At 43.8% G+C, this 22,078-nt stretch overlaps 1 protein-coding gene across 2 annotated transcripts in view; it reads right to left on the bottom strand.

Moving 5' to 3' along the window:
- LOC121537694 (transmembrane protein 132E-like) overlaps positions 1-22,078 on the bottom strand; it is a 404,416-nt gene that overhangs the window by 99,779 nt on the left and 282,559 nt on the right. Inside the window, exons 1-2 of one of the 2 annotated variants that reach the window (XM_045222611.1) lie at positions 15,329-15,980; positions 13,813-14,752 (exon numbers count right to left, since the gene is read on the bottom strand). In XM_045222611.1, coding sequence (XP_045078546.1) covers positions 13,813-14,752; positions 15,329-15,407 — 1,019 coding nt within the window. In that variant the 5' untranslated portion in view covers positions 15,408-15,980. Of the gene's footprint in view, positions 1-13,812; positions 14,753-15,328; positions 15,981-22,078 lie in introns of those variants that run through there. The other variant, XM_045222612.1, reaches the window with a different exon arrangement.

Raw genomic sequence — 22,078 nt, 5'->3', positions numbered from 1 at the left:
ACTGTTGTGTCGTCGGCAAACTTAATGATGGTGTTGGAGTCGTGCCTGGCCATGCAGTCATGGGTGAACAGGGAGTACAGGAGGGGACTGAGCACGCACCCCTGAGGGGCCCCCGTGTTGAGGATCAGTGTGGCAGATGTGTTGTTACCTACCCTTACCACCTGGGGGCGGCCTGTCAGGAAGTCCAGGATCCAGTTGCAGAGGGAGGTGTTTAGTCCCAGGATCCTTAGCTTAGTGATGAGCTTTGAGGGCACTATGGTGTTGAATGCTGAGCTGTAGTCAATGAATAGCATTCTCACATAGGTGTTCCTCTTGTCCAGGTGGGAAAGGGCAGTGTGGAGTGCAATAGAGATTGCATCATCTGTGGATCTGTTGGAGCGGTATGCAAATTGGAGTGGGTCTAGGGTTTCTGTGATAATGGTTTTGATGTGAGCCATGACCAGCCTTTCAAAGCACTTCATGGCTACAGACGTGAGTGCTACGGGTCGGTAGTCATTTAGGCAGGTTATCTTAGTGTCCTTGGGCACGGGGACTATGGTGGTCTGCTTGAAACATGTTGGTATTACAGACTCAGTCAGGGACATGTTGAAAATGTCATTGAAGACACTTGCCAGTTGGTCAGCACATGCTCGGAGTACACGTCCTGGTAATCCGTCTGGCCCTGCGGCCTTGTGAATGTTGACCTGCTTAAAAGTCATACTCACATCGGCTACGGAGAGTGTGATCACATAGTCATCCGGAACAGCTGGTGCTCTCATGCATGCTTCAGTGTTGCTTGCCTCGAAGCGAGCATAGAAGTGGTTTAGCTCTTCTGGTAGGCTTGTGTCACTGGGAAGCTCGCAGCTGTGCTTCCCTTTGTAGTCTGTAATAGTTTTCAAGCCCTGCCACATCCGACGAGTGTCAGAGCCGGTGTAGTACGATTCAATCTTAGTCCTGTATTGACTCTTTGCCTGTTTGATGGTTCGTCGGAGGGCATAGCGGGATTTCTTATAAGCGTCCGGGTTAGAGTCCCGCTCCTTGAAAGCGGCAACTCTACCCTTTAGCTCAGTGCGGATGTTTCCTGTAATCCATGGCTTCTGGTTGGGGTATGTACGTACGGTCACTGTGGGGACGACATCATCGATGCACTTATTGATGAAGCCAGTGACTGATGTGGTGTACTCCTCAATGCTATCTGAAGAATCCCGGAACATGTTCCAGTCTGTGCTAGCAAAACAGTCCTGTAGCTTAGCATCTGCGTCATCTGACCACTTTTTTTATTAACCGAGTCACTGGTGCTTCCTGCTTTAGTTTTTGCTTATAAGCAGGAATCAGGAGGATATAGTTATGGTCAGATTTGCCTAATGGAGGGCGAGGAAGAGCTTTGTATGCGTCTCTGTGTGTGGAGTAAAGGTGGTCTAGAGTTTTTTTTCCTCTGGTTGCACATTTAACATGCTAGTAAAAATTAGGTAGAACGGATTTAAGTTTCCCTGCATTAAAGTCCCCGGCCACTAGGAGCGCTGCCTCTGGATGAGCGTTTTCCTGTTGACTTATGGCCTTATACAGCTCATTCAGTGCAATCTTAATGCCAGCATTGGTTTGTGGTGGTAAATAGACAGCTATGAAAAATATAGATGAAAACTCTCTTGGTAAATAGTGTGGTCTACAGCTTATGATAAGATACTCTACCTCAGGCGAGCAAAACCTCGAGACTTCCTTAGTATTTGATTTTGTGCACCAGCTGTTGTTTACAAATATACACAGACCGCCACCCCTTGTCTTACCGGAGTCAGCCGTTCTATCCTGCCGATGTAGCGTATAGCCCGCTAGCTGTATGTTATCCATGTCGTCGTTCAGCCACGACTCGGTGAAACATAAGATATTACAGTTTTTAATGTCCCGTTGGTAGGATAACCGTAATCTTAGGTCATCCAATTTATTTTCCAATGATTGAAGATTGGCTAATAGGATTGATGGGAGCGGCAGTTTACTCGCTCGCCGTCGGATCCTTACAAGGCACCCCGACCTACGTCCACGATATCTCCGTCTCTTCCTCATGCGAATGACGGGGATTTGGGCCTTGTCGGGTGTCTGTAGGATATCCTTCGCGGCCGCCTCTTTGAAGAAAAATTATTTGTCCAATACGAGGTGAGTAATCACTGTCCTGATATCCAGAAGCTCTTTTTGGTTATAAGAGACGATGGCAGAAACATTATGTACAAAATAAATTACAAATAACGCGGAAAAACACACATAATAGTACAATTGGTTAGAGGGCTGTAAAACGGCAGCCATCTTTTCCGGCGCCATTTCGTAAAGGCACAGTCAACTTAGTGTATGTAAACTTCTGACCCACTGGAATTGTGATACAGTGAATTATAAGTGAAATAATCTGTCTGTAAACAATTGTTGGAAAAATTACTTGTGTCATGCATAAAGTAGATGCCCTAACCAATTTGCCAAAACTATAATTTGTTAACAAGAAATTTGTGGAGTGGTTGAAAAACAAGTTTTAATGACTCCAACCTAAGTGTATGTAAACTTCCGACTTCAACTGTAGATACGTACCAGCCCACAATACCCTTGTCCGCATTTCTTTCCCTTTTGATTGGCCCACTTTCTTCCATTACCGTGTGTTAGATCATTTATGTACTCATTTCCCTTCATGCCTCATAATGGTGCGGAAACACAGCCAATATGCAATTCTCCCTGGCACGGAATGGCATGGCACAGCACAGCCTGAGTGGAGTCCTCGAAACAGCTTTAGCACCACCAGCCTACACAGTATGCACTCCCTCTGCCCATATGATTTCATGCTAGGATTTACATCAATACAAACGGGTGACATTCTGTGGGGCATGAACAGTGAATTCCCAAAAGGACAGATGTTGGCAAGTCATGGGGACACTGGGGTTTGTTACTATTGCCAAACATATCAACATCGCTGACATTAAGGGGCCAGTTTCCCATACCCAGATTAAGTCTTGAACTAAAAAACATTGAGATTTTCCATTGAGCGTGTTTTTAGTCCAGGACTAGGCTTAATCTGGGTCCAAGGAAACTGGCCCTAAAAGTCAAAGAGAGGACTTATAAATAGCATATTCTTCTTGTTAGAGGTTAATTCATTTCTTGTTAGAGATTAAATACAAGCTCCCCTCAACGGCTTGGAATAGCTATAAGATCTACTTTAGCTTGCCCGTGTCTAGGGTTGCAAAGCTACCGGTAATTTACCAAAGTTACCAGAGTCTTCAGTAATTAACAAAACATCTATGGCAATATGTTAAATTTGGTAATTTACATTTTAAAATGTTTTATTCAAACATAGTATAAATGTTTTAAATTTGTGTCCACATTGTCCATGAGTTTCTAGTAGATAGACCATATAGTTCAAGAGAAAATAGCCTTATTAACAAAAACAAAACATTATTTTCAATTAACTCTGCAACTCTTCCAACTATTGACTTTTTTCACAACTGCCACCAGTTTGACGCCAAAACATTGACAACAAATACATAATGACATAGTAAAATAAATAAAAGTGTGTAGAAACAAATTTAAAGGATGTTTCATGCTGAAATCCTCATATTAATCAATCAATTAATCAATTAATCAAATGTATTTATAAAGCCCTTTTTACATCAGCAGATGTCACAAAGTGCTATACAGAAACCCAGCCTAAAACCCCAAACAGCAAGCAATGCATATGTACTGTAGAAGCACGTGGCTAAGAAAAACTCCTTAGAAAGGCAGGAACCTAGGAAGAAACCTAGAGAGGCTCTGAAGGGGGCCAGTCCTCTTCTGGCTGTGCCGTGTGAAGATTATAAGAGTACACGGCCATTAAGGCCAGATTGTTCTTCAAGATATTAAAGCTGCAACATGTAACTTTTTGGGCGACGCGACCAAATTCCCATTGAAACAAGTCTAAGAAGCGGTAGATCTGTTCTATGTGCGCTATTTCTATGCTTCCCCTTCTTAAGTATATATTTTTTTTAACTTTTGGTTTTGTACACCAGCTTCAAACAGCTGAAAATACAATATTTTTGGTTATTGAAAATATACAGTGGGGAAAACAAATATTTGATACACTGCCGATTTTGCAGGTTTTCCTACTTACAAAGCATGTAGAGGTCTGTAATTTTTATCATAGGTACACTTCAACTGTGAGAGACGGAAACTAAAACAAAAATCTAGAAAATCACATTGTATGATTTTTAAGTAATTAATTTGCATTTTATTGCATGACATAAGTATTTGATCACCTACCAACCAGTAAGAATTCCAGCTCTCACAGACCTGTTAGTTTTTCTTTAAGAAGCCCTCCTGTTCTCCACTCATTACCTGTATTAAATGCACCTGTTTGAACTTGTTACCTGTATAAAAGACACCTGTCCACACACTCAATCAAACAGACTCCAACCTCTCCACAATGGCCAAGACCAGAGAGCTGTGTAAGGACATCAGGGATAAAATTGTAGACCTGCACACGGCTGGGATGGGCTACAGGACAATAGGCAAGCAGTTTGGTGAGAAGGCAACAACTGTTGGCGCAATTATTAGAAAATGGAAGAAGTTCAAGATGACGGTCAATCACCCTCGGTCTGGGGCTCCATGCAAGATCTCACCTCGTGGGGCATCAATGATCATGAGGAAGGTGAGGGATCAGCCCAGAACTACACGGCAGGACCTGGTCAATGACCTGAAGAGAGCTGGGACCACAGTCTCAAAGAAAACCATTAGTAACACACTACGCCGTCATGGATTAAAATCCTGCAGCGCACGCAAGGTTCCCCTGCCCAAGCCAGCGCATGTCCAGGCCCGTCTGAAGTTTGCCAATGACCATCTGGATGATCCAGAGGAGGAATGGGAGAAGGTCATGTGGTCTGATGAGACAAAAATATAGCTTTTTGGTCTAAACTCCACTCGCCGTGTTTGGAGGAAGAAGAAGGATGAGTTCAACCCCAAGAACACCATCCCAACCGTGAAGCATGGAGGTGGAAACATCATTCTTTGGGGATGCTTTTCTGCAAAGGGGACAAACAACTGCACCGTTTTGAGGGGAGGATGGATGGGGCCATGTATCGCGAGATCTTGGCCAACAACCTCCTTCCCTCAGTAAGAGCATTGAAGATGGGTCGTGGCTGGGTCTTCCAGCATGACAACGACCCGAAACACACAGCCAGGGCAACTAAGGAGTGGCTCCGTAAGAAGCATCTCAAGGTCCTGGAGTGGCCTAGCCAGTCTCCAGACCTGAACCCAATAGAACATCTTTGGAGGTAGCTGAAAGTCCGTATTGCCCAGCGACAGCCCCGAAACCTGAAGGATCTGGAGAAGGTCTGTATGGAGGAGTGGGCCAAAATCCCTGCTGCAGTGTGTGCAAACCTGGTCAAGACCTACAGGAAACGTATGATCTCTGTAATTGCAAACAAAGGTTTCTGTACCAAATATTAAGTTCTGCTTTTCTGATGTACCAAATACTTATGTCATGCAATAAAATGCAAATAAATTACTTAAAAATCATACAATGTGATTTTCTGGATTTTTGTTTTAGATTCCGTCTCTCACAGTTGAAGTGTACCTATGATAAAAATTACAGACCTCTACATGCTTTGTAAGTAGGAAAACCTGCAAAATCGGCAGTGTATCAAATACTTTTTCTCCCCACTGTATTTCACACCTGTCAAGGAGTGATGTGTACGCGGCGAGTGAAGTCAGACACAGGACACAGAGATTCAGGCAGACTACTTTACTAAATGTAAAGTACAAAACAAACACCTCTGCAACTGGAGGGAAAAACACCATATACGAAATATGGAATAACAACAAGGCCGAACATCGACTAGACATAAAACAATAACACACAAATACCAAACGTGAGACAAGGGAAATTATAGGCTAAACAATCAAACATAATAGACAAGAGGTGTAACTACTCAAGACAAAACAAGACAAACACCGAAACATCGATCGGCAGTAGCTAGTACTCCGGGGATGACGAACGCCGAAGCCTGCCCGAGCAAGGAGGAGGAGCAGCCTCTGCAGAATCCGTGAAAACACCGGTTTTGATGGTACAATGATTTTCTACACTATACATTGCTTGTTTTGTCACATAAACTTAAATTAGGCTAATTATTATCAAAAAAAATACCAGGAAATGGCAGAGCGATTTCTGCAATGGCTGTGCGAAGTTGCTGGATATTGGCGGGAACTGGAACACACTGTCAATTCAGAGCATCCCAAACTTGCTCAATGTTTGACACGTCTGTGAGTATGCAGGCCATGGAAGAACTGGGACATTTTCAGCTTCCAGGAATTGTATACAGATCGTTGCGACATTGGGCCGTGCATTATCATCCTGAAACATGAGGTGATGGCTGCGGATGAATGGCACGACAATGGGCCTCAGGATCTCGTCACGGTATCTCTGTGCATTAAAATTTCCATCAATAAAATGCAATTGTGTTCGTTGTCCGTAGCTTATGCCTGCCCATACCATAACCCCACCACTCACACACATGACGCCATACACGTGGTCTGCGGTTGTGAGGCCAGTTGGCCAAATTCTCTAAAACAAAGTTGGAGGCGGCTTATGGTAGAGAAATGAACATTCAGTTCTCTGGCAAAAGCTCTGGTGGACATTCCTGCAGTCAGCATGCCAATTGCACGCTCCCTCAAAACTTGAGACATCTGTGGCATTGTGTTGTGTGACAAAACTGCACATTTTAGAGTTGCCTTTTATTGTCCCCAGCACAAGGTGTACCTATGTCTTGATATGCCACATCAGGTGGATGGATTATATTGGCAATGGATAAATGCTCACTAACAGGGATGTAAACAAACTTGTGCCAGAAATGTGAGAGAAATACACTTTTTGTGCTTATGGAAAATGTCTGGGATCTTCTATTTCCGCTCATGAAACATGGGACCAACACTTTACATGTTGCGTTTATATTTTTGTTCAGTGTACTTTATATGTGACAAGGCCACACAGAGGGCCAAATATAATTACAGACACCTGTGATAATCTGAATTACCCAAAAAAGGCCACTAGATGTCTTGTGATAGATTACATAAAATCCTTGAAATATACCAACATTCTGGTAGTTTCAAAGGTTTCCAGTAATAAACCGTCATTTTGCAAACATACCCATGTCAAAGAGACCCCTCCAGGGTTCATACAGCATTACAATCAAAGATAGTGGTGGGAAAAAGTCCAACTTCTCCAACAATCCCTTTGAAAGCATCTAAGCTATCCAAATCACTCCCCGGGGCAGCGCTGTGTACATTATTACAGGAAGACGCCTTCCTTGGGAGTCTCCACCTGTAAAATGTGAGGTGTCAAAAAAGCCAGACCAATTTCTGCCTGTGTTGTGACAAGATGAAAGGGAGGACAGGTAAATAGAGAGGGCCTGCAGTAGAAAATGCAGGTCTTATCTTTGCCCTGTCTAAACCCCTGAAGCGCCTTGGATAAACTGGGGGAACTCGCTGCTGCAGATCTAATAGAACAGATCTAATAGAATGGGACATACAGTACATTACTGAGTAATACTGTAAGACTAATTTTCTGTACTGCAAAACCACAGAGGGATAGACTGCCTAAATATATTGCATTGTTCTGGCTGTGCTTAAGGTACCCATGATATCATCAGTCATGCTCGCACCCACATATGCGCATGCTCCCACACTTGCTCACTCATGCACGTACAGGCACACACACACACACCCACCTACAAGTACACCCACTCAATCGTAAATCATGTCATCTCATTCCCTCAATTACCAGAGCATGACATTAACCTATATGGAGATCACCCTATAAAGAAATGCATTGAAAGAGCTAGGTGAAGGGGAAAATAAAAAGGTCAGTTAAGTACACATGTGACCTTGGTCATTTGAGCACAAAAATCACTCTTGAATAGGATGAAACTTAGTGATTGCAGAAATGAGGCCCACATAACCCTACAATGTGCATGTGATGTCAACCAATGACAACTGTGTCTAAACCAATGATGGTTCTTTGCTCCACACGAGAGCCTCTGTTGGACCAAATCATCCAAGGATGGAAAGTCTGTGCTAGGGTTTACTCTTTTGTTAAATGCCAAACTTACACCCAGCCCCTAATCCCTAGGCATTCATTTAGACTTAAATGGGACAGAAAGGTTTGAGCGATGTGATACAAATTCCACCCAGCTTATCAGAAGGCAAGGTGAAGCAATAACCAAACTATTTTAAACATGTCCAATCCTTTCATATCTGCACTAATGCCAAGGGGGTAGGAGCTAAGGGTCGATTTGAAATTCAGCATCTATTGCCTTACATCACTGGTGTGCATCAAAAGGATGGAAACTTTGTCATACAGAAAATATAACAAATTCTGCAGACTGCAACTTAATGAAAACTTTGACATTGACATCTAGAAAGGCGAGTGGTCGGTAGGACTGATGTAGGAAAAAACAAGGAATAAAATGCTTCTCTCAAAGGAAGATACTACTAAATGCTAAAAATACTTCAAGCAAGAAACTGCCTCAGGCTTAAAACCTTAGTTTGGGATAAGTCATGACTGTAAGTCACTTTGGATAAAAGCGTCTGCTAAATGGTATATTTTTATATTTTAAATTTAAGTCTACTCTCAGGTTGACTTGAATAAAAAGCAGTCACATGGGCCAATCTGTAGTATGTGAACAGTTATGTGCTTCTGTCCTCCACACTAAAACTCCAAGTTCAAAGCGGAGGCCATTTCATTTAACATCTGTCACATACGTCTTGTTTTTAAGGTTTATGTGTCCAAGGCCCATACGAATTAGATATCCACTCACATTGTGCAATGGTAAATGGCTTTCTTGACACTTTCTTTTCCTCCGGACCGTAAATAACTGACTGCGAGTGAGTGAGAGAGTGTGGCTACTTTACAGGTAGCTCTTTCATTGAGCAGATAAATAATAAAAAAGCGGGGGGATAGGACAGAGGATAATAATCAGGAAAGCCCTAATATAGAGAGGGTAAATCGAACAAAGTCAGAGTAGAGGCAGAAGAGGATTTCAGAGGCTACAGGACAACATGTCTCTCCTGGCCCCTATCAGAGATGACCGCTGATAAGCGACTGGTCTCAAAGTCTAGGTCCAAGAGGCTTCTTAAGAGCTTCTACCCCCAAGCCATAAGACTCCTGAACAGCTAATCAAATGGCTACCCGGACTATTTGCATTGACCCCACCCCCCACCACTTTTTTTTTACGGTGCTGCTGCACTCTGTTTATTATCTATGCATAGTCACTTTACCTCTACCTACATGTACATATTACCTCAATTACCTCTACTAACCTGTGCCGCCGCACATTGACTCTGTACCGGTCCCCCTGTATATAGCCTCCCTACTGTTTATTTTTTATTTTTTACTTATCGATTTTTTACTTCAGTTTATTTTAGTAAATACTGTAACACTTATTTTTCTTAAAACTGCATTGTTGGTTAAGGCTTGTAAGTAAGCATTTCACTGTAAGGTCTACACCTGTTGTATTTGGCACATGTGACATATAAAATACAATTTGATTTGAAATGTGTTGTTTTGCAGGGTCAGCCATAGAGTACAGCGCCCCTGGAGCAAATTAGGGTTAAGTGCCTTGCTCAAGGGCACATCAAAATATTTTTCTGTGGCAGGTAACCTTGTCGGCTCAGGTATTTGAACCAGCAACATTTAGGTTACTGGCCCAAATGCTCTAACCGCTAGGCTACTTGCCGCCCATACTGGTCACTGTAGCTAACGTAACTCTATAACCTTTCTCATCAAGCTCAAATTGGCTCTCATTTGTTACTAAGGCACTCGGATATATACAGTGTACATGTATACAGGCCAATATGTACGTATAAGGCAGCATTTTACTTACAGTTCATTGAAATGTCATGGCATCATCGAATAAACTGTATGCTAACATACGTACATGGTAATAATTCCAACGCATCATAAATGGAACAACATAATGAAATTATTTCATTTCCTCATCTGTTTATTCACTACCCAAAATCGAGGCAGACTCCTCAATCTCATCAAAAATACAGAACAGACACATGCCGCAAACTATGCATGTAATTAATAGAAGCTTTCCTGGGTGATGATCCTCTGTGGTCCTCTGTAGCTCAGCTGGTAGAGCACGGCGCTTGTAACGCCAAGGTAGAGGGTTCGATCCCCGGGACCACCCATACACAAAAAAAATGTATGCACGTATGACTGTACGTCGCTTTGGATAAAATCGTCTGCTAAATGGCATATTATTATGATAAGCATCACAGAGACAAGCTGGGTATGATTAATACTGCCATGCATTGCATTATCATTATTTCCATGGTAACGGAACATTAAAGGCCTAGCTACATAAGTCCTCCCCAGACGCACATGAACGCACACAAACGTTTGTTACAATGGGAACCAGGGGGGAAAAATGTCCAAGAGTCACAAAGTCTCATTCCCCTCACCACCTCGAATGTGATCTACTGCAATAACAGACGAGACCTTCAAAGTGAGAAGAAATGGAAAGGAGATGGGGGGAGGGGAGGGAGGGATAGAGGTAGACTTCTGCTGCGTTCAATTAATATTTAAAGACTTTGTTTATTACATATTTAATCATATTTTTAGGGTGGAGATAGAGGTCTGAGCGGGACTGATTTATTGGTACCGTGCCCACCCGCTCCCGCGACATTTCATACCGTGCCGGCCCGCCGACATCCCACCTGCTCCCGCCAGATCTCATCCAGCTCCTGCAATGTTAGAATTACACACCTTCAAAACCACCATCTAATGCATTATACTGTGTAATGAATGCATGATTTCATAAGACACATGCTGGTTGGAATAAAGTCATTTTATTAAAACTAACTCCAGTGTAAACAAACTTATTTGAAGCAGCCCAGACAAAAAGTGGAATTAGGAACGAGTTCACTTTCCAATTCCAAAATCATCTCAACTCGAACTGTCAGTAAGAGAAAGCAAAGGCAACAAATAGGCTAGACTGACTAATACCCAATCATAATAGCCATTATTAACTTTCCAGTGAGAACTGCAAGCTGACAATTGCTTTTATAATTCCTCTTATAATTCATCACAACTGGCCACATAAACTCAATCACATTGGATAATTGTTTTTGCCACCACTACTGTTTGAAGCCGGCGCGCGAGTCAGTTGTGTAACATGCACCCCAGTTAGAGGTGGGGAGAGGAGAGGGACACAAGATTGATGTGATATAAAAGTGGTTTTATAATAATTCACAGCACATTTAAAACGGCAATACGACCATTATGAAATAATTTGTGGGAATTTGTCTTTCTGACCGCCCACCCGCAGCATGAACCATTCAGGGTGCGCCGCACAGTTCTCTGTCGGGTCCTGCGGGCGACGCGGTAATGCAGGGCTCTAGTTCGAGACATCTCAACAGTTGGCTTCCAGCACTGTTAAATGCACACCCCATTTAGTCACCTGGCGCAGGGTCTCTCTGCCTAGGATCTTTTCCCTCTATCACCTATTTTCATTCTTCTTCACTCTATCCCCCAAAGAGAGAGAAATGCAACACTGTATCCTGGATATAAAAATATATGAAGTATAATTCTTAGATAATCACTGAAATTGAAAAGAGGAGGGTCAACTATTAAATGAGAGCTGATATTTGAAAGTTATGTTTCTAAGGCAACCTCGTTTGCAATGGAAAGTCATTTTGTAAGACAATGGTGGTTAGAAATCACTAAAGTGAATTTAATTATAAAACCTACATGTTATGAATGGGTGGCCCACAGATGAGGTCAAGTTATTAGTAAATTATTGATCTATCGATGACAACAGCATTAGGGCGAGGGATTAGGCAGGAAACATCTTGGAACAAAGTAATCCACATATTAGGCTATAGATCTCTCTGGGGACGGAGCATCTCCTTGGCACTGCTGTGATGGTCCGAAGTGAAATGCTTGGGGCTCTCCTCCTCAGAGTCTGGATTTTATGAGAAATGGTCAGGTCTCAAGCCACACATTCAGTTTAGTGTGAGAAGAGCCTTGACCTTGTGAAAATACTTCTGTGAGGATAAGGCCCATAAGACAGCTCACAATCTATACCTTTATACACAAACTGAAACACATCAAGCATGCATGTAAGGTAGTACACACACACATCATATGCCTGTCCGACACACACACACACACACACACACACACACACACACACACACACAGTAGTAGAAGTCTTTAATATTAAACTGGGGAGATAACGCTAATGCACTATTCCTGCCTGCATACTGTAAATCCTAGCACTGCCTGTTCCTGTTCGCCTTAATGAGTTATTGAAGCCTAATTAATTCACAGTGAATTCCTAAATTGAAGTCAGAGTTTCCATTACGATTAGGGGGTGCCGTGTTTACGAAGAGTTTTGCCGTCATGCCTCAGATACCACTTAATATCGGGCCCCTCCCCCTCCATCTCTCCCCATCTTCAGGAGAGTAGAAAAAGAAAGCTCATTTTCCCGAGGCTTTCATGGATTTAAATAATAATGTTATTTTGTATGGGAACTCTAACCCTCCCATTATGTTGACGGAGAGGAAGAACAGTGAGAAACACAGGGGCGAGGGAGAGGAGACATGCCTCGTATCCCCTAAGCTCCAATTTGACAAGAAGTGAGTCAGCTCATGAGGAATTTAATTTGAACAGATGTCAATTAATACCCATTATGCCTGCTCTTTCAGGAGGTTGCTGAATGATCTTCATCTCATGTTCTCGGAGCAGAGTCTTACATGAGAGATTCAAAAAGATTTCACATGATATAGTCCTCTCATTTCTCCACTGTGCTGGTTGAATCGATAGCGCTAGGAAATGAGGTTGCTAGGCCTCTCTGTTAAAGGGGAAATCGAGTGCTCCGGTTCTCAACATCTAGAGATGTGTTTTTTCCCCTACAGAATGTTGAAAAACAGACGCTTCAAAATGTCTTGACGTTCATCATTCTAGAGAACATCTCCCAGTTCTCTTTTAATTGCGTAAACTCCGGCAAGTATGTAAGGAAATTATTCTGTTCAATACATTTAGGCACCACTTCAAAGGACTGAGATGACTCAAGTTGACTAAGTTCGTTAAATATACACTACCAATCAAAAGTTTGGACACACCTACTCATACAAGGGTTTTTCTTTATTTTCACTATTTTCTACATTGTAGTAATAATAGTGAAGACATCCAAACTATGAAATAATACATGGAATCATGTAGTAACCAAAAAAAGCGTTAAACAAATCAAAATATACTTTATATTTGAGATTGTTCAAATAGCCACCCTTTGCTTTGATGAATATTATTTTTGACAATATATCATATTGTTTTCACAATATCACAACAATATTTTTGCACTAGTTGGCTGTACCTGCACAAACTCCAGTATTATTCCTTCAAGCTTCTCCATCTTCTTTTTAAATAGGGAGCCAATTTGTTTTCAGTACTTAAATTTCCATGACTGATCAAAACTTTTCTCATGACTCTCTTGTCCCTCTGCAGCAGACATATGGTGAGCAATTTGTTTGGAACATCGAATCGCAATAAAATCACAGTATCAATACAGAATCCTGAAAATTGCATACATATCGTATCGGCACCTAAGTATCGTGATAATATCGTATCGTGAGGTTCCTGGTAAGTCCCAGCCCTTTTGACCATGTTTCCTTATAAAAGCACACACTCCACGATTCCTTGCCTCCTCAACTGTTTTGGAGGAGAAGGTCCAAGGTCCCTTCCCTCTGACCTTCTCCTCCAAAGAGAATGAGGCTAGGAAAGAGGATGTGAGGAATCCAGGAAAGATTCATTGAGAAAGAGCCACTTACTTGAGGGTGAACTGCTCCACTGTGGAGTTGGGCACCAGGTAGAGGAATATGTTGAGGGTCTCTCCCGGCTTCAGCGGCTTCTCCGGCAATCTCAAGAACATGTTCTTATCCAGCTGCTTGTCCACAGCCATCTGCTTCTGGCTGGACTTGTACAGGCTGATGCTACCAATGCGGAGGAGGGGATGCTGAGAGGGAGGCTCGCCCCGTGATCCTCCTCTGCGGCCCGAGCTCTCGCCGCACTCCCCTCCGCTGTCCGGGTCGTGGAGGGTGTAGTAGAGCTCGGCCTGGAGGGACTCCCCACTCAGCTCCATGACCAGGCTGTCGCTGGAGCCTTTCCTCCGGCCCAGGGGGGCCACATTGGTGTTGAACCAGGTGGGGGGCAACTCCAGCTGGGCCAAGCACTGGGCCAGGTTCCCCTGGAGGCGGCACGACGTCTTGATCTCACGCACGTCCCGGAAGCCATGGAGCCTCACGCAGGGCAGCTTGTCCTGGACCTTGAAGTCATCCCAGTCGCGACCGGCGATGTAGAAGAGCACCTGGACCACAGGGTTGCTAGAGAACACCCTCGACTGGACGATGAAGGCCCGGACCTTCCAATTGACCGTCAGCCGCCCGGGGATGTCCAGAGGGCTGGATGGCTGGAGGATGTCCTTGGACAGGCTCTGGTCCTGGGTGAACGGGCCGAAGGTTATGTTGACGGCGGGAAGCTCCTTGGTCTGGAAGACCACAAAGCTCTCGGAACGCTGGAGAGGGTGTCCGTTGGCGGGGCTACCGCTGCTTTGGCCCGAGGACCTGGTCTCTCGCAGGAAGAAGGCCAACTGGGCATTGGAAAGCTTGAAGTTGGCGGGAAGGTAGATGTCCGGAGGGATGGGGGTGGGGGTGACTGCCGAAGAGCTCAGGAGAGCATCTGAGCTAGTCGGGGATACTTTACCTGCAAATGCTGAACACAGAAAGAGAGACAGAAAGAGAGAGAGTAAAAGGTTAGAATCTTTACAATGCAACATGTATTTTTTATTTTGCAAATTTCACCTGCTCTTTGCATGCAACTGCCACAGATAACACTCATTATTTGATAAAGGGGCATTATGTGTCAAGTGGTCTGCAGGCAGGTTTCCCATTGTGTCCAATGAAATGGGTTGTAGAAGTTAACAAGCTGCAGGACACTGATCTTTATCGAATCTGCTGTTCACAAGATAAACAGCGACACCACACGCTCAATCGATTGTTCCTCAAGTTCAATTACCTACCAATAGTCAGTCTTACAATTGACTGAGTAGCTAACAAATGGAAAAAACACACAAGCGTTCAAAACAAGATATTTGATGAGGACAACATGTAAAAGGGAAATAGGGAGATACTTTAGAACAAAATAAAGTGGGAACAACACTCAAACGTGTTATCTAAGGACAAACTCTGGGAAAAGAGAACAAATAAAAACATATACCCTCGAGCTATAAAATACAATACGCTCAGACATAGGACACAGTCATAAAGAAACAGCATTGATGTGACATACTTATCAATAGTACCAACAACAGGAGATAAACGTGCCAAAGCCTTTCGAGACAGACCAAATCAGAGATTAAAAGTCCCATATTCCAAATCGCCTGGCATTGAAAGTATATGTCCTTAAGTAATAGCCCTTCAAAGGAGTATATTCAATCATCAGTATAGTTTGCAGTCACCAAGTTAACAGATTGTCAGTAAAGAAATAATCAGTGTTTCTCTGATAAATCTCCTCAGATATTCGCAGTACTAGAACAGATTCCTGGTAGTTCACTTGCTTGCGCTGCAGCACACAGCTGTGGGGGATCTACAGAGGTTCTTGAACTTGTGCTTATATTCCCTTTGGTACAGTCGTGGTCCACAGCAAAGACCCACAGAAGCTCTTTGAATCCAGTCCACACATGCAGCTCCACTCCGTCAGCAGTTCCTGATAGACCAAACCCCTCCTCGCAAGCCCGGGTTTAATGCTGTAGACAAAGCCTTGACACCGCCCTGTCTCGCCACACCTAGCCTCAGTCTATAATCAACATTTTAGCTCCCAGCCAGGGCTAAGACACACAGGCCTCAAAGGACTCTTGCACCACACACACACTCATAAAAAAAAAAAGATATTGTTCAGCTCGATTCATCCTCTCCCACTGGATATGTTCAGGAAGAGGCTTTCGTGTTTGTGTGAGCCAGAGTGTGTGAGTGAATAAGCGTCTATGTGTGTTGGACGGGAGGGGTGGGGTGGGAATGGGGGAGGGATGTACTACTTGAATGCATTCAGGCAAAGAGAGTGAGTGGGGGAGAGAGAGAGAGAGAGAGAGAGAGAGAGAGAGGGGGGGGCGATTATGTAAAGATTATTGATGAATTAGCTCTGCCTGTCCCCTCTTCGTCTGCCACAGGCCCCCGAGAAAGATAATGAGGATGCCTGGGGAGGGTTGGGGGTGGGGGATTGACTACTCCCCCCAAGTGCCTGCCATTCCTACAATAAAGAGAAAGGAATTCTTGGATGTGTGTGTGGGCCAGGCATCCGCTCAGCATCACACTCAACAGGAGGCCAACAAGATGAAGGGGCCTGTTGTTCATTCAACCAGGAACCGTTTCAGTTATTTCCACATCAAGAACATAAAGAGAATAATTCTCATCTCGTAATGAGATAGATGTTCTTGAACACTTTTTATCAGTTCTTGTCAGTCATGTCCCCGATTTTCCACAGGGCTACCACTTATTCTGCGTATCTGCTTGAGTAGCCTCTGCCGAGTTCCTAACAACCGGATGTTCCGGTTTTCAGGGGAAATGGAAAGAGAGCCCATGACTCGACTTCCGCTTTTGGACATTAACAAGGCAACACTCCATCTTAACTCTTCCTCCACATTTACTGGATTGGTTGAACAGTACTCCCCTGACAGTTTTTCTTCTTCTCGTAAAGACCATTATGTAGAGGGTCTAGTTTCAGGCATTATTTGTACGCCTGCAACATTAGGTTACTGCTTGAGGGACATGAGTGCATTTCTGCCGAGTGGTCTGAACCATATGGTGTGCTCCTGCAGTGTGGTTCGACTCTGACCGTCTGAGGGCCAGGCATTCTGACATGCTACTCTCAGCTCCTCCTCTCACTTTTTCTTTGCTACTGTATCAAAGTGGGGTCGGGGTGGGTGGGGGCGCAGATGGGGCTTACAACAGGAAACCTGATAACAACAACCCCCCCAATTTGGCTTCCTATTAGACATAAGGGCCAAACTGAGTGGCTTCTCTTCCTGTTGCATGCTCCGTTACATGATACCCATCTGTTGGGTGGGGGATATCAATGCGTAGCTAGCATCAGCTCAGGGCTCTTTCCATCTATCAGATCACATTCCCTGATGGGGATTAATGAAAATGTCTGCCACAATTGGATGTTGAGGTTGGAGATATTTCATTCCATTTACAGCCAATCCACAATTTATGCAACAAAAAGATTCGGAGCGCAACGCAGTAAGTGAATGTCATTTTTCGTCACAAAGTGGCCGGTTCCTTGTAGTACGTAGGCCTGCCTACGGTGCTTGCAATGCACATTTCTTTAAAATAAATAAAAAATGGAGCATATTATTCCTTGCACTACAGTGGGGGCAGTGTTGTGTAGATATTTTACCACCAAAACTCGCTTGGTTAAAATGGAACCAGAAAAATTGATTTTGTTCCTTTCTTTTTCGGCACAAAGTTGTTTCACAAAAATAATTAACTCTACATCGATCAATAAATCTGTGAAAACAAAAGTGATGAAAGTATAAACGCCTTTCCTTGATCTGGGCTCGGTCTCCCTAAAGCGTTAAATCGCCGAAATGTTTCCCAAAACCATATTTACAAAGTTGCACTTGAAAACGCTTGTTATTTACCGATTTGGAAGATGGTGCCGATGGACATGGCCCACCTTGTTTCAGTCTCCTAAGCAACATTCTTTTGTTATTTCTCACGTTATTAGCCCAGAACGTTCTTTGTATTATTACATCCAGACAGAAATAACTTTGGGATATCAGAGAGGCGGTACCTCACCAGCATTTTGACCAAGAATATGACTTTCCTTAATTGGATCCTTTGTTCGTACCTTTCAAGGCGATTGAACTTATCTCAGAGGCTGCTCCAAGATGCTGCCGGCGGAGAAGAGGTATTCAGAGTGGACATTTAGTCCAACTCAGGAGGCATTTACACCATCCACCACTTTTGAGTATATTACTCGCTAATGTTCAGTCCCTGGACAATAAAGTAGACGAGCTCAGGGCGAAGATCTCCTTCCAGAAAGACATCAGGGACTGTAACATACTCTTTTTCATGGAATCATGGCTCTCTCCAGATATACTGTCCCTGTCCATACAGCCAGCTGGGTTATCAGTACATCGTGAGGATAGGAATAAAGAACTCTCCGGGAAGAAGAAAGGCAGAGGTGTACATTTCATGGTGTGATTGTAGTAACGTACAGGAACTCAAGTCCTTTTGTTTACCCGACCTAGAATACCTCACAATCAAATGCCGACCGTATTACCTCCCTAGAGAATTGTCTTTGGTTATTGTCACAGCTGTGTGTATTCCCACTCAAGCCGATACCACGACAGGTCTCAAGGAACTACACTGGACCTTGTGCAAACTGGAAACCGCATATCCTGAGGCCGCATTTATTGTAGCTGGGGACTTTAATAAAGCAAATCTGAGGAAAACGCTACCGAAGTTTTATCAACAAATTGCCTGTAGTACTCGGGCTTCAAAAACTCTCAACAATTGTTACTCTCCCTTCCGGGATGGCTACAAGGCCCTCCCCCGCCCTCCCTTCGGCAAATCAGATCACGACTCCATTTTGATCCTCCCTTCCTATAGGCAGAAATTCAAACAGGAAGTACCCGTGCTAAGGTCTATTCAATGCTGGTCTGACCAATCAGAATGCATGCTTCAAGACTGTTTTGATCTTGCGGACTGGGACATGTTCTAGGTTGCGTCTGTGAATAACATTGATGTATACACTAACACGGTGACTGAGTTAATCAGGAAGTGTATAGGGGATGATGTTCCGACTATGACAATTAAACCTATCCAAACCAAAAACCGCAGGTAGATGGCAGCATTCGCGCAAAACTGAAAGTGCGAACCACCACATTTAACCACAGCAAAGTGACTGGGAATATGATTGAATACAAACAGTCTAGTTATGCCCTCCGTAAGGCAATCAAACAGGCAAAACGTCAGTACAGAGAAAAAGTGGATTTCAACAGCTCAGACACAAGACGTATGTGGCAGGGACTCCAGACAATCACATATTATAAAGGGAAAACCAGCCACGTCACGGACACTAAGTCTTGTTCACCGACAAGATAAACACCTTCTAAGCCCGTTTGAGGATAACACAGTGCCGCCGACACGGCCGCTCCCGAGGACTGTGATCTCTCATTCTCCGTACACCTCCGCCTCTCATCCCTAACCACGTCCTCAGAGCATGCGCAGACCAGCTGGCTGGTGTTTACGGACATATTCAATCTCTTCCTATCCCAGTCTGCTGTCCCCACTTGCTTCAAGATGTCCACCATTGTTCCTGTACCCAAGAAAGCGAAGGTAACTGAACTAAATGACTATCGCACCGTAGCACTCACTTCTGTCATCATGAAGTGCTTTGAGAGGCTAGATAAGGATCAATTCGCATACTGCCCCAATAGATCCACAGATGATGCATTCGCCATCGCACTGCACACTGCCCTATCCCATCTGGACAAGAGGAATACCTACGTAAGAATGCTGTTCATTGACTACAGCTCAGCCTTCAACACCATAGTACCCTCCAAGCTCATCATTAAGCTTGGGGCCCTGGGTCTGAACCCCGCCCTCTGCAACTGGGTCCTGGACTTCCTGACAGGCCGCCCCCCAGGTGTTGAAGGTAGGCAACAACACCTCCACTATGCTGATTCTCAACACAGAGGGTTGCGTGCAAAAGGGTGCATGCTCAGCCCCCTCCTGTACTCCCTGTTGCCCCATGACTGCATGGCCACGCACGCCTCCAACTCAATCAAGTTTGTAGATGACAAAACAGTGGTAGGACTGATTACCAACAATGACAAGACAGCCTACAGGGAGGAGGTGAGGGCTAGCGGAGTGGTGCCAGGAAAATAACCTCTCCCTCAACGTCAACAAAACGAAGGAGGTGATCGTGGACTTCAGGAGACAGCAGAGGGAGAACGGCCCCATCCACATCGACGGGGTCGTAAACATCACTGACAATCTGAAATGGCCCAGCCACACAGACAGTGTGGCGAAGAAGCCGCAACAGCGCCTCTTCAACCTCAGGAGGCTGAAGAAATTCAGCTTGGTCCCTAAGACCCTCATCCTTTTACAGATGCACCATTGAGAGCATCCTGTCGGGCTGTATCACCGCCAGGTACTTCAACTGCACTGGCCGCAACTGCAGGGCTCCCCAGAGGTTGGTGCAGTCAGCTCAATGCTTCACCGGGAAAAGCCATATCTCAGGCTGGCCAATAAAAATAAAAGATTAAGATGGAGAGTCTGAGATATGGCTTTTTCTTTGCAACTCTGCCTAGAAGGTCAGCATCCCGGAGTCGCCTCTTCACTGTTGACGTTGAGACTGGTGTTTTGCAGGTACTATTTAATGAAGCTGCCAGTTCTGAAAATGTACTGCTGAGTAATTTTGTAACTTCATGGATAATATCTACAGTACCAGTCAAACGTTTGGACACACCTACTCATTCAAGGGTTTTTCTTTATTTTTACTATTTTCTACATTGTAGAATAATAGTGAAGACATCAAAACTTTGAAATAACACATATGGAATCATGTAGTAACCAAAAAAGTGTTAAACACATCTAAATATATTTTATATTTGAGATTCTTCAAAGTAGCCACCCTTTGCCATGATGACAGCTTTGCACACTCTTGGCATTCTCTCAACCAGCTTCATGAGGTAGTCACCTGGATTGCATTTCAATTAACAGGTGTACCTTCTTAAAAGTTAATTTGTGGAATTAGAACAGCTCAAATAAGCATAGAGAAACGACAGCATCATTACTTTAAGACATTAAGGTCAGTCAATACGGAAAAGTTCAAGAACTTTGAAAGTTTCTTCAAGTGCAGTCGCAAAAACCATCAAGCACTATGATGAAACTGGCTCTCATGAGGACCGCCACAGGAAAGGAAGACCCAGAGTTACCTCTGCTGCAGAGGATAAATTCATTACATGCTGACCAACTCATGTGCGTCCGCGTGCTCCATCGCGCACATGTTGATTTTGTCCACCCACAGACGCGATCAGGACACGCAGGTTGAAATATCAAAACCAACTCTGAACCAACTATATTCATTTGGGGACAGGTCGAAAAGCATTAAACATTTATGTCAATTTAGCTAGCTAGCTTGCTGTTGTTAGCTAATTTGTCCTAGGATATAAACATTGGGTTGTTATTTTACCTGAAATGCACAAGGTCCCCTACTCCTACTTTTGACCAGGGCCCAAAAAAGTGCACAATGTAGGGAATAGGGTGCCATTTGGGACGCAGCATAGACTGGCATCGAGTCATTATTTAACCAATAAGGCACAAGAGGAATTGCTGTATGATGAATACAGTCACAGGTAAATGGCATTGTTCAGCTTGATAGCGCCTGAGGGCTAGTCAACCCATTTGCCTGTGACTGTATTCATGATACAGCACTGCCTCACATTCCTTATTGCTCTTATAAAACTTACCAACATATTAAAATAACAATGAATTACATATTTTCATTAAAACCTTATTTTGATAAGCAAATTCATTAAATGTCATTCTTCCAACAGAAGATATTTCGGGACACAAATCTGGTTGTTAGTTATTTTGGCCATGTTGCTACAGACCAAAAGTCGTTAATTATTTAAGTGATAATGCCCGAGAAGCCAGTGTTTGGAGGATATATGTGACCGACCACCTTGATTCGGTCTTATGTAGCAAAATTTGAAATTGTGTTTTTTACATTGGATAAAAGCAGAGAAACAGAGCTACAAAATTGTATATCATAGACTGCATTTAAGAGAACAATGAGATGGTAATTCTGCTTTGAAAGTTGATCAACTTGCAATTTCACATTTGAGAAAATGGCCTTTGAATGTTTTGGTACCTACTGAAGAGCTCTTCTTTGTCTACACCCATTCAGCATCGTTCACACCCTCTTAAGCTTTAGCCCCACCCATCTCGTTTCGCTCTCGGAGCGTTCAGAGCGCACACCTGACGCTCTGGCCGATGAGTATGGTTGATCCAAGCGTTCTGACCTCAC

This window comes from Coregonus clupeaformis, chromosome 9 (assembly GCF_020615455.1).
Source record: "Coregonus clupeaformis isolate EN_2021a chromosome 9, ASM2061545v1, whole genome shotgun sequence".
NCBI lineage: Eukaryota > Metazoa > Chordata > Actinopteri > Salmoniformes > Salmonidae > Coregonus > Coregonus clupeaformis.
The sequence above is the reverse complement of the archived record's forward strand: the minus strand, read 5'-3'. Positions and strand labels throughout refer to the sequence as shown.